General features: G+C 39.2%; 1 protein-coding gene across 2 annotated transcripts in view; it reads left to right on the top strand.

Moving 5' to 3' along the window:
• Window positions 1–297: 297 nt before the first annotated feature.
• The window catches only part of KCTD3 (potassium channel tetramerization domain containing 3), a 51,076-nt gene continuing 39,208 nt past the window's right edge, over window positions 298–12,165 (top strand). For both annotated transcript variants that reach the window (XM_044266847.1, XM_044266845.1), the window contains exons 1-6: window positions 298–424; window positions 4,301–4,354; window positions 4,612–4,657; window positions 6,907–6,980; window positions 11,672–11,730; window positions 12,004–12,084. In XM_044266847.1, coding sequence (XP_044122782.1) covers window positions 342–424; window positions 4,301–4,354; window positions 4,612–4,657; window positions 6,907–6,980; window positions 11,672–11,730; window positions 12,004–12,084 — 397 coding nt within the window. In that variant the 5' untranslated portion in view covers window positions 298–341. The remainder of the gene's footprint in view (window positions 425–4,300; window positions 4,355–4,611; window positions 4,658–6,906; window positions 6,981–11,671; window positions 11,731–12,003; window positions 12,085–12,165) is intronic.

Below are 12,165 nucleotides of genomic sequence, written 5' to 3'. Positions count from 1 at the left end.
GGCCGCCGTGGCGGTGGCGGTGGCGGCGGCGGCCGTGCGCTAGGAGAGGTCCGGGCCGGCCCTGCGGCCTGGAGGCCGCGAGGGGCGGAGGCCGGGCCGCCCTCCCGCGCTGCGGGAGCGGAGGGGCCGAAGCGGCGGCGAGGGAGTTCGGTCCCGCCGCGGGGAAGGTGGGGGAGGCTCCGCGCACCTCCCGCCCTCCTGCCGCCCCGCTGGCCCAGCCACAGCCTCCTCCGCCGCCGCCGCCGCCGCCTCCGCCGCCGCCGCCGCCTCGGGCTCCCGCCGCGGGCTCGACGGCCCCGGCCGGGGAGGGCGGGCGGCGTGCGCGCCCGGAGCCGCCGGAGATGGCGGGAGGGCACTGCGGCGGCTTCGCCGCGGCGGCGGCCGGCAGCGGCGAGATCGTGCAGCTGAACGTGGGGGGGACCAGGTGAGTCGGCGGAGAAGGGGCTCCGGGCCGGGGATGCCGCGGGCGACCCGCCGGGGGGCGACGGGGGCCGGGGCGAAGGTGGGAGCCGAGTCGGCGGGGGGGGACGCGGGGGGCCCTCCCGGCGGGAGGAATGTCGGCGGGGCTCGGGCTGAAGTCTGGGCTCCGGGAGGAGCGGCTGCAGGGCCTGTGGCATGAGCGCGAGCCGGGCCCATGTGCCCGAGCCCGCCTTCCTAGAATGCCAGCCTCGTCCCTCCCCCTTTCTGAGCTGCCGGCCTAAGAGGAACATGAAAAGGCCTTCCTAACCTCACCTTACAGTGTATTTGAGGAATTTATTTTGTAGACGCCTGGCCTCGTGGTTTGGCTCTTGCAGAGGAACCTGCCTTCTCTCGGGGCGACGGGGGGGTCGCGGTTGGCTCGGATGAGGAGGCCAGTGCTCTTTCCCCCTCCTAATGAAGGAGGGTTTGCAATCTCAGGATTTCGGTGGATGGGGTGCAGTAGATTGGCAGTACGCTGTTGTTTATTTTCAGTTTCTGGGTGCCTGGCTTTGGACGATCTGTTCAACTTGCAGGCCAGTGGGGCCAGCAACTGCAGTTTTACCAGTTCTGGAAAGCCTCGGGTATGGGCACAGTGTGGCACAGAGTAGACAGACTGAAACCTCTTTATCCTCTCTCTGCTTTCCACTCCGTGTCTGTGCCTTTTATTAAGCTTGTTTGGCGGGGGACCATTTTTGGTGGATTTGCTATGGCTTATGAGTCACTCTTCTCAGGAATGGGACTTGGCCAGCTCTGTTGGAAGGAAGGGGTGGTTGAGTTTAAAGCTTGGTGGGAGATGAGCGATGAAATGGCTCGAGAATGTGAAAGGGTTTCAACATGTAAAACTTAACTAATATTTCTTACAATGCAAATCAGCAGCAGTGTGGGCCGTAGGAATAAAATGTATCATGTTTTAATCCTAAACATTTAATCATTTTCTAAGTGTGCTGCCGAGTTCAGCCCAAGAAACAGTAATTCTTCATTCTTTTCCCTGTTCTTTCCCTCACATCCGGAAACAAAGCTGTTTAACAGTGTAAGATAGGATACTACATTATTGCATTGTATAGATACCGGTCTTTTGGAGAACATTTATGTCTCCTCCTGTAAGAAGTGGATTTTTTCCCTAAAATCACATGAAAATTTTCCAGGTTTGGTAACTTCCGGATGCAAAAACTGGACCGACTATTCCACAAGAGTTGGGCTAGAGTGTATGTTAGTACTGAGGAGTAGCACTAGAGTCATTTAAAATTCCTGCCCTGGTTCCTAATTGCTAGAGATTGTGGACATCTTTTTTTCGGGCATTCTAAAGGACATTCGCTAGTATGATAAAATTAAAGGGGTTGTTAAAAATTAAAGTGGGTGGTCCAAAGAGTGCATTCTTGTTAATGAATGTAGAGTTCAGTTTACATTTTTAAATCATAAAAGGCAGCCATCTTGGAGCTGGAACATTTTATTTTGTTTCACTGTATAGAACTAGATCATAATAGGATTTAAGGTTTTCTTTCTATTAGCAAAGAATACAAAATAAGGTAAATGTATTATTAGATTGAACAATTTAGAAAAGATGAAAGTTGTTAGATAGGAATGAAAAATTAAGTAAAAATTCCACAAACTTTAAATTTACTAACTTGACGTAGTTTTTGAAATAAATAATGACATGACCTATAGAAAAATAGAACATCCAGCTCCAGGCATTCTGAGAATATTTTCTTGAGTTACTTTGAATCATAGACTCTTGGGAGTGTTTTAGGGCTAGAAGGGATTCAGAAGGCATCTGTATACGTTGTACAGAACATACTAACACAATCACTTAAATCATTATAAAGGAAAAAAATCCTGATTTCATTGTCATTAAAGTTGAGGAATTGCCACTGGGAGAACCACCTGTGGCATAGAAGGAAAGGCTCTGAGGTGATAGAGTAAAACTCAAAAGGAGAGTGTACTGTGAGCAGAGAAGCATATGTTACAGGTAAGATGTGTGGTGGTGTTACTGTTGTGTCTTCCACGTGCCCGTGCCCCCGCCCCCATGTGAAACTGGAAATACTCAGCGGAATTACAAAAACGAGCAATGATTTTTATGATTTATTTTACATGTAATGGGTGATTCAGGAGATAGAGAAGATGAGGTTTCATTTAGAATTAACATTATTTATCCAAAAAACCCTAAGGAAGTGAAAGAAACCTAATATGACTCAATTTGTGATTAATTCTATTATGAATGGGTATGATTTGAGGCCTCATGAGAGAAGTGACTTACTTAGCTTAGCATATAATACCCTCTGGTTCCATCTGTGTCGTTGCAAATGGTAAGATTTCATTTTTCTGATGGCTGAGTAATATTCCATTGTATATGTATACCACATCTTTTATATGGCATCTTCTGGGCACATTGTGGGTATGAGATAATAAAAAAAAATATTAGAAAAGGCTTTCAAATTGTCTTTTTGACAAGCAGACAATTATGCTTGTCAGATGTAATTTTAAATGTCATTTTTATGAAGTCATACTTGGATCTTAGTTTTAAAGGTCTCTGGGGTTTTTTTGTTTTTTGTTTTTGTGTGTGTGTTTGTTTTTCCCATTTGTCTTCCTCTTGTTTGAAAAAAGAAAGAAATTGGTGGGGTGAGGATCCAGTCCCTTTGCCCAGAGATTTCGAATTATTAAACCTACCCCAAACTGTTGATCTTAATTGGAATTGCTAATACAACTTTAAGCAGACCTGTGTAATTTTCTAAGTAACACAGAATTTGAGTTATCTGGCAAACAATTTGCTGAATAATCAGTTAATGTGAAAGATCATAAATTATAATGACCTTATTTAGAATTAATGTGATACCCCTCAGAATACAGTGATTTATTATTATTATTATTTTTTAATTTGGGCAGGGGATCCTTGTATCCTTCAGTTTGCCATTTACTGGACTTGGCTTTTATTTATTTGGCCTAGTCAGTTTCCTTTGACTGTTGTAATCTGTTCCTCAGTTTTTCTTAAGATTCTGCGAAGATACACATTTAGGAAAATTTGCCATGGTTTCTTGAATAAACTGCTTGGATCCTCTCTTAATCTGGTTAATGGGCACAGGGACTGCTTTAAAGCGGTGATAATAGTGTTAGATAATGAATGTGGAGGAACAAAGCTGTCTCTTAGGCTCTCTTCTGTGTGAGGACACGTGAGGGCAACAGCAACAGGTAGTTGGCTCCAGTAGGCTGGGAGAAAGCCCCCCCCAGAACTGCTGCTACTGAGACAACTTGGACTTGATCAAATAGCACCTCAGAACAGTGAGCTACTTACTGAGCAGTTTTTGAAGGAATGAATGCAACAAAAGCTCAAAAAGATAATATAGAATAGAATATTTGGAGAAGCCTTTAAGGAGAAGGTTATCATCTGAGTGATGTCAAGAAAATGGATGGAGGTAAAGATACTGAAATGGTAAGAAGCACGAATTGTCCGGGGTATTGAAGTATTGCCTTACAGATGAGAAGACACTCGTGTTGGAAAGATGAAACAGGACCGAAAGATAATTTTAAGTGTTACATTGAGAAGCTCGGATTTGTTGTGATGGACTTAACTTTTGATTCTTCAGGAGATGGGCATGCTGGAAAATAGGGTTTTAAGAAGCAGTATATGTCAGTGAGCTAATCATTTGATTTTGTTGAGAGCTCTTTGAATAATCTTAACTCTGAATTGAAAGTGGAGAAATTTTAAAATAATGAATGTACAATATTGATATAGCTATAGCTGTGTAACAACTTGTAAATTATTAGCCAGCATATTAAAGCAGGTTATCGAATATTGAAATTTCAAGTCATGTCCTTATTCATAACAACAGATAATTTTTAATTGCAGGTTTAGTACCTCAAGACAAACTCTTATGTGGATTCCAGATTCTTTTTTTTCCAGGTATTTCATGTAATTCTTTCATATCATTTTTATAAAACTTGATCATTGAAATAATAACAAACCTCCCTTTCCTGGTTAATGTTTTTATTTCTTGGCTAAAAAAATCTGAACTCTTAAAATAAAATTAAAAATTTTTTATTTTACTTTGGAGATAGGATGATTCATTTGTATTGGTCTTTGATACTTGATAAATAATGAGAACATTTTATGCATAGTCAGATTTTAAGAACTAACTCTGGCTTATTCATGTCTTCTAGTTTGCTGAGTGGAAGAATTTCAACACTTCGAGATGAAACTGGTGCTGTGAGTGTGATACGCTGATACATGTTTCTAAATTGAATCAACTAATGCTTGCAATGCTTGACCCTTATTCTATAATAACTCTAAGAAAACAGACAGAAAAGCTGATCTTGTAATAACCGCCAAATGAAAGTGACATATATGTTCTTAAAAAGTTTAATTTCTTGTTGTATATAGTTTTCCTATAGTTCATAGATGGGAACTCTAAATGGAATAGTGAATATAACAACGTAAGTATTTGTGATTAGAGGGACGGGAGGATATGAGCTCACATTGTCCGGAGAGGAAGTACTTTTATTTTTTTACTTTATTTTTTTTTAAATATTTCATTTATTTATTTGATACACAGAGAGAGATCACAAGTAGGCAGAGAGGCAGGCAGAGGAGGGAGGAAGCAGGTTCCCACTGAGCAGAGAGCCGGATGTGGGGCTCGATCCCAGGACCCTGAGATCATGACCTGAGCCGAAGGCAGAGGCTTAACCCACTGAGCCACCCAGGCGCCCGTGGAAGTACTTTTAATCAGTAATTAAAACTTTAACAATAAATAGATGAATATAAATACTAAAATATTTTGATACTGAGTTAGAATGCTAAGACTGTTAATTAGTGAAGTCCTATGATTTCTCTTTATTGGAGAATAACCTGAAGAACTTGGAGAAATGAGGGAAGGAAAGAATTATTAGGTTTTAGTACAAAAATACTGGTTTATACATTTAAAAAGCAGTTACAATGTATGCAGCATTGTATATAAAATAAATGGCTAATACTCATTAAAAAAAAATAAAAATAAACTTTCCGAATGGAGGCAACAAACTGGCCAGAGGTATTTATTTACTGTGATGGGATTTGCATATGAAATAAGACAGCAAAGGCATGTTGTACGTACGAGATTATAGAAAAGATAACAGTAATAAGATTCTCTGCAGATTATAGAAAAGATAACAGTAATAAGATTCTCTGCGATCTGATCTGCGGTGTTTCTCCAGCTTCTCATTGGTTCTAATGAAAACAAAAGCAAGAATTTATGAAGTTAGAACAGCCTCATTCATTGTATAAACATAATCATAGTATAAAGAGCTTTACTGTAAGCTACCATTCCCCTGTCTAGCTGACTAACCTAAGCTTTAAGAGGTGTTCAGTTTTATGATCCATACTTTTATAATTAATTTGAAATAGCAGTGGTATACATTCCCATAGAAAGTTATCAAATATATATTTTATATTTTCTAAAGCATTTTATTTTCTTGGTATGTATTCTGTGTTTTTTTTTTTAAAGATTTTATTTATTTGATACAGAGATCACAAGTAGGCAGGGAGGCAGGCAGAGAGAGAGTGGGGGAAGCAGGCTCCCTGCCAAGCAGAGAGCCTGATGCGGGGCTTGATCCCAGGACCCTGGGATCATGACCTGAGCCAAAGGCAGAGGCTTTAATCTACTGAGCCACTCAGGCGCCCTATATTCTGTGGTTTTAAGAAATGTTTTTTGTTGTCATCCCCCATCCCTAGCTTTTGAGCAAATTGGGTTAATAGGATGTAAAGGTGTTAGAAGAATAGTATTCTTTTCCAGTTTTTCTTTTTTTAAATTTTATTTGAGAGAGAGAAAGAAGAGAGTGCACTGGAGCAGGAGTGAGGAGAGAAGGAGAAGCAGACTCCCACTGAGCAGGGAGTCGCACACTGGGCTCAGTCCCAGAATCCTGAGATTATGATTTGAGCCAAGGGCAGATGAGTAAACTGACTGAGCCACCCAGGTGCCCCTCTTTTCCAGTTTTGGCAGCAGTGTGCAGTATTTACTTTCCTTGATTATCCCTGTCTTATAAAAGTACATTGTTGTTCGAGTGATTCACATATGAATCACAAATTATGTCACTGTCACCAATAATTAATATAAGAAGGTATTACTTGTGTGTAATGTTCTTGAAATATTTACTGAATTCTAGTAAATTTCAGATAAAAATTATCCCTCGGGTTTCCCTTTTACCAAAGATACCAATAAACACGTGCCATTTTTCTTACAAATTAAAATATTATCAATATAATAGTAGGTTTTTGGGGTGGGGAGACAGTACTACATTACATGCACAGAATTAAAATTGCATTCCAACTTTAGAAATACTCAAATTTAAGAGTGGAATCAAGTAAATACAGTATTTAAATAATTTAGTGTTTGTTCCCTAAGTTTGTATTACACATATTTATGTTAGTTTATTTTTAATTTGAAAATAAGACAATTCTAAAAAATAATTCTTCCTTTGTAGATATTTATTGATCGAGATCCAGCAGCATTTGCACCCATTTTAAACTTTCTTCGGACAAAAGAACTAGACTTACGGTAAGAAATGAATCCTTTTAAAGTAAATTCTTGCTAATAGGTATGTACTTCTGGTATAGTTTGTGGAGAGGAAGGTCCCCACCCCCCAATTATTTTTGCTTAAAAGTTTTCTCCAAATTAAACTCAACAGAGACCATCCTATCCACATTCTTCCTCTAAACTGTTCCCAGCAGCTTGCTAACCAGTTTCCTGCCTTCGGTCTTCAATTGCTTTGATTGGTTTTCCATACTGTAGCTAACATTACCTTCTACAAATACAGATCTCATCTGGTTGCTGCCTGCTTAAAACTCTCATTTAAGGGGTGTCTGGGTCGCTCAGTCATTAAGTGTCTGCCTTCGGCTCAGGTCATGATCCCAGGGTCCTGGGATCGAACCCCCTGCTCGGGGAAGCCTGCTTCTCCCTCTCCCACTCCCCCCTGCTTGTGCTCCCTCTCTCGCTCTGTCTCTCTCTGTCAAATAAATGAAAAATTTTAAAACAAAAACAAAAAACAAAAAGCCTCTCATTTAATATGTGCTTGGGTTAATGGCTAGGGACTTTGGACTTTATTGTTTCTCAAGGCTCTCTGTGCTCTTGCCTCTGCTGAATTTCTCTTGCTTTGATAGTTACACTCCTTTCTGGTCTTGGCTTAATCCAGACCTCTTCAGTGATCTGTGCTGTGTCCACCTAATACAGGTCTTCCTGGTCTCCTGTCCGGCTGCCACCGCAGCATTCCTGACACGTATTCCTTTTCCAGTAGTCTCTCTTCTGTTCCACTTGAAATTCCAACAGGGCAAGCATTATCCTGTAGGTTCCCAGAATCTAACATGGTTTTTTGTAGATAAACGAATGACCACTTAAACTGTTTCTTTAACTTTGTAACTTTGCCATAGTCTGGATTCTTACCAAGAATTTACAATCTAATTTGGATCTTATTATTCTTTTATTCTGTATATTCCCAGTGAACTTTCACTGAGCATCTCTTTATACTTTTTTAGATACAGTTTTTAAAATTCCAATTGTTTAAGGGTAACTGGCTGGCTCTGTTGGTCGAGCTTGTGACTCTTGGTCTCAGGGTTGTGAGTTCGAGCCCCAAACTGGGTCTAGAGGTGACTTAAAATCCTTTAAAGAAATTAAAAAAAAAATTCTGGTGGTTTCTTTTACCTACTTCTTTATAATACTGTATGATTTTTGACTTCTATTCACTGGCATATGGGCTCCTTAAAGGTGAACAATTTTTTGGTCTAGTTTGTTTCCTGGGATTTTTCCAGTGTTAAAATAGTGCATATAGTAGCTTTTCAACAGATACTTACTGAATGAATAAAAAAGTTCATTGGAGCTTTTTGTTCGTTTTCTTGGTCTAGATAGAAGTGGCATATAAATTACTAACTGCTTACTTCTTGAGTAAAATTATTTTGACCCCTAGCATTTGATCAAAGAAGTCTAAATTTACTTCTAGTCACTGTCCTTATTGATTAATCCACCATTAGATAACTCAGGAAAGGCAGAACTAGTTAGAATTTATTTTTTTTATTTTTAAAGATTTTATTTATTTATTTGACAGAGAGAGATCACAAGTAGGCAGAGAGGCAGGCAGAGAGAGAGGAGGAAGCAGGCTCCTCGCTGAGCAGAGAGGCCGATGTGGGGCTCAATCCCAGGACCCTGAGATCATGACCTGAGCCAAAGGCAGAGGCTTAACCCACTGAGCCACCCACGCGCCCCACTAGTTAGAATTTAATATCTGCATTTATTGAGTGTTCTACTTGTAAATTGCTGCCCTATTTCACTTAAAGAGGCCTAGCAAATTAAAATTTTCTGAGTGTTACCTTTTGAAAGAAGATAGGAAGGAATTTTAAAAATACTGTGTTCTAATTCTCTACCCTCCATAAAATTGTTGTGATGCCCTTATCACACTTACAATTACATGTTTGTTTCTTTGTGGTCCTCAGGAGATTGGAGTTCTCAAGAACTGCTGTGTCCTGAGCCACCTTGTAATTAGCCAGTACAGAGGGTATTGAACTAGAGTAAGAAAGGTTTAACTGTTTCTGTGTTAAACCAGTCACAACCAGTGACCAGTAAAAGCAATTTAACACTGCAGTTGCATATGTTTATTAAACACAGGGATTTTTTTTTTCTTGAAAGACTTTTTCAGAGCAGTTTCAGGTTTACAGCAAAATTGAGAGTAAGAAAAGAGATCTCCCACATATTTCCTGCTCTGGTCCCACACATACGTAGTCTCTCTCACTATCAACACCATAACCACAGGAAACTCGAAGTTTATATTATAGTTAACTTGGGGTGTTGTGCACCCTGTGGGTTTAGACAAGTGTATAATGACTCATGTCCATCATTTTAATATCATGCAAAGTATTTTCACTACCCTAAAAATCTTTTGTGCTCTGCCTGTTGATCCCCACTCTGTGCAATCATTGATCTTTTTATTAGCTCCTTTTCTAGAAAGTAATATATTGGGAAAAATACAGTATGTTGACTTTTCAGATTACCTTTTCTTTCATCAATACCACACGACTTTGATTACTATTAGCTTTACGGTAAATCTTGAGTTGGGTACTGGCTGTCCTCCAGTTTTATTCTCCTACTGGGGGGACTTGACTCTTCATATAAACTTTAGAATCAATTTGTCATTATCCATAAAATAACTTGATAGAATTTTGATTAGGATTTAATTGAATTTTAGATGAAGTTCAGAGGAACTGACATCTTCAAAATACTGAATCTTCAATCCATGAACATGGAATACCTTTCCGTTTGTTTAGTTCTTTGATTTTGTTCTCTAGAGTTATGTAGTTTGCTTCATATAGATCTTACAGTGGGTTAAGCCGCTGCCTTCGGCTCGGGTCATGATCTCAGGGTCCTGGGATCGAGTCCCGCATCGGGCTCTCTGCTCAGCGGGGAGCCTGCTTCCTCCTCTCTCTCTCTGTCTGCCTCTCTGCCTGCTTGTGATCTCTCTCTGTCAGATAAATAAATAAAATCTTAAAAAAAAAAAAAAAAGATCTTACATAGTTTTTGTTAGATTTATAACTAAGTATTTAATTTTTTTTTTTTTTGCTACCAGCATAAGTAGTATTGTGTTCTTAGTTTTAAATTCCATTGTTCATTATTGGTACATAGCAATTGACTTCTTTATACTAACCTTGTATTTTGCAACCTTACTATAATCATTTATTAGTTCCAGGAGATTTTTATCTATTTTTGGATTTTTCTACATAGATAATCACTCCATCTGTGAATAACTGTTGTATGTCTTCTTTTTCACTCTGTGTGCCTTTATTCCACTTTCTTGCCGTATGGCATTGTTGAGAATTTTTACATCAGTGTTCATGAGAGATACTAGTCTGTAGTTTTCTTATAACGTCTTTGGTTTTGGTATTAGCGCAATGCTGGCCTCATAAAATGAGTTAAGAAGTATTCCCTTGTTTCTTTCCTCTGAAGGAGATTTTAGAGAATTGGTATGATTCCTTCCTTAAATGTTTGGTAAAATTCACAAGTGAGTCCTTCTGGGTATGTTACTTTTTGTTTTGGAAGATTATTATTATTGATTCAGTTCTTTTAGTAGATATAGGTCTACTCAGATTGTCTCTTTTTTCTTGGGTGAGTTTTGGCAAATTATGTCTTTAAAGGAATTGGTCCAGGTCCATTTCATCTAGGTTATCAGCTATGTGGGAATAGAATTGTTCACGGTATTCTTTTATTGTCCTTTTAATTTCCATGGAATCTGTAGTGATGCTGACTCATTTCTTTCCAGTTAATATTTGTTAAGTAAGGACAAATTATAACTGAAACCTAAAATGAATCATTAGTATTGTAAACTCTTTTTTTTTTTAAGTATCGTAAACGCTTTTTTTTTTTTTTTAAAGATTTTATTTATTTATTTGACAGACAGAGATCACAAGTAGGCAGAGAGGCAGGCAGAGAGAGAAGGAAGCAGGCTCCCTGCTGAGCAGAGAGCCCGATGCGGGACTCGATCCCAGGACCCCGAGATCATGACCTGAGCTGAAGGCAGCGGCTTAACCCACTGAGCCACCCAGGCACCCCCTATCGTAAACTCTTAATCTTTTGTTGTTTTCACTCTTTGTTTTCAAATTATTTGACTGTACTATAACATCTTCTGGTTAGCCTAACTCTTCCTAAGGCTAGTCTTTTTTACCCCCTCCTCTTACTTTATAGTTTGCTTTTATTTTTGTTCTAATGAGAGGAGAACCACTTACCTGAATTTCTTTGTTCAATAAATATTTATTACATTTATTATATATAAGCACTATGTGAGGTATACAAAAATAGAAGGAGGTCACGCTTGTAGGGAGCTTTGCAGTATAATTGGGGCACTTAAAATATGTGTAGAAATAATTACTATGAAAATAGAAAAGCGATTAATGCCATACAAGAATGATTTCTACTCCTTTGCCTTATTAGGTACTTACTGATAATTAACTTACACTAGACCTTGGAAGCCCTAATCTCTAAGTCACCCAGTTCATCTGCATAGGAATGGTTTTTATGTAAGGAAATGTTTTTCTTGGTATGCAGTTTTTTATTTAGACATTTTAAAATGACTGAAGATACTAGGAATAAAGTAAGTTTTGAAGCCTTATACTTTTTTCACATTAAGAACCTAGTACTACTTCTGCTTCCGATGATAATCCAAGTTGCTGCTACTGGGGGATATATATCATTTATCTGGTTTTTCTTTGTAGGGGAGTGAGTATTAATGTTCTCAGGCATGAAGCAGAATTTTATGGAATCACTCCATTAGGTATGTGTTGTCCTGATATTTTATATTTATGATTTGACCTTTCATGTAGCAAACTTGCCTAAGGAAATACATTTTACACTAGGTCCTGTTTTTTGACGGCCTAGTTCAGTGTGCTTACTTTTTGTGGTTTTTCATAGTAAATAGATGTCAGTTGATTTAACTTAAAAGATTTCCCTTTTCATTCCTTATCCTTTTGAACTAGAGAAAATAAAAATGGAGGCTGTTTTTCTGTTTGCATGTACTCTTGACAAGTTTGCTTTGAAATGTTTTCAGTAAGAAGGCTTCTCTTGTGCGAAGAGTTGGAGCGCTCGTCTTGCGGCAGCGTCCTTTTCCATGGTTACTTGCCTCCGCCAGGTACTTCTCATTCATTTAGTCTTTTAAAAAATGGTTTTTATCTGTAAGCAGGTACAAACATGTCTATTAGAAAATCTCTGT

The sequence above is a fragment of the Neovison vison genome, chromosome 10 (assembly GCF_020171115.1).
Source record: "Neovison vison isolate M4711 chromosome 10, ASM_NN_V1, whole genome shotgun sequence".
Taxonomy (NCBI): domain Eukaryota; kingdom Metazoa; phylum Chordata; class Mammalia; order Carnivora; family Mustelidae; genus Neogale; species Neogale vison.
This window is presented reverse-complemented; position numbering and strand designations above follow the sequence as displayed.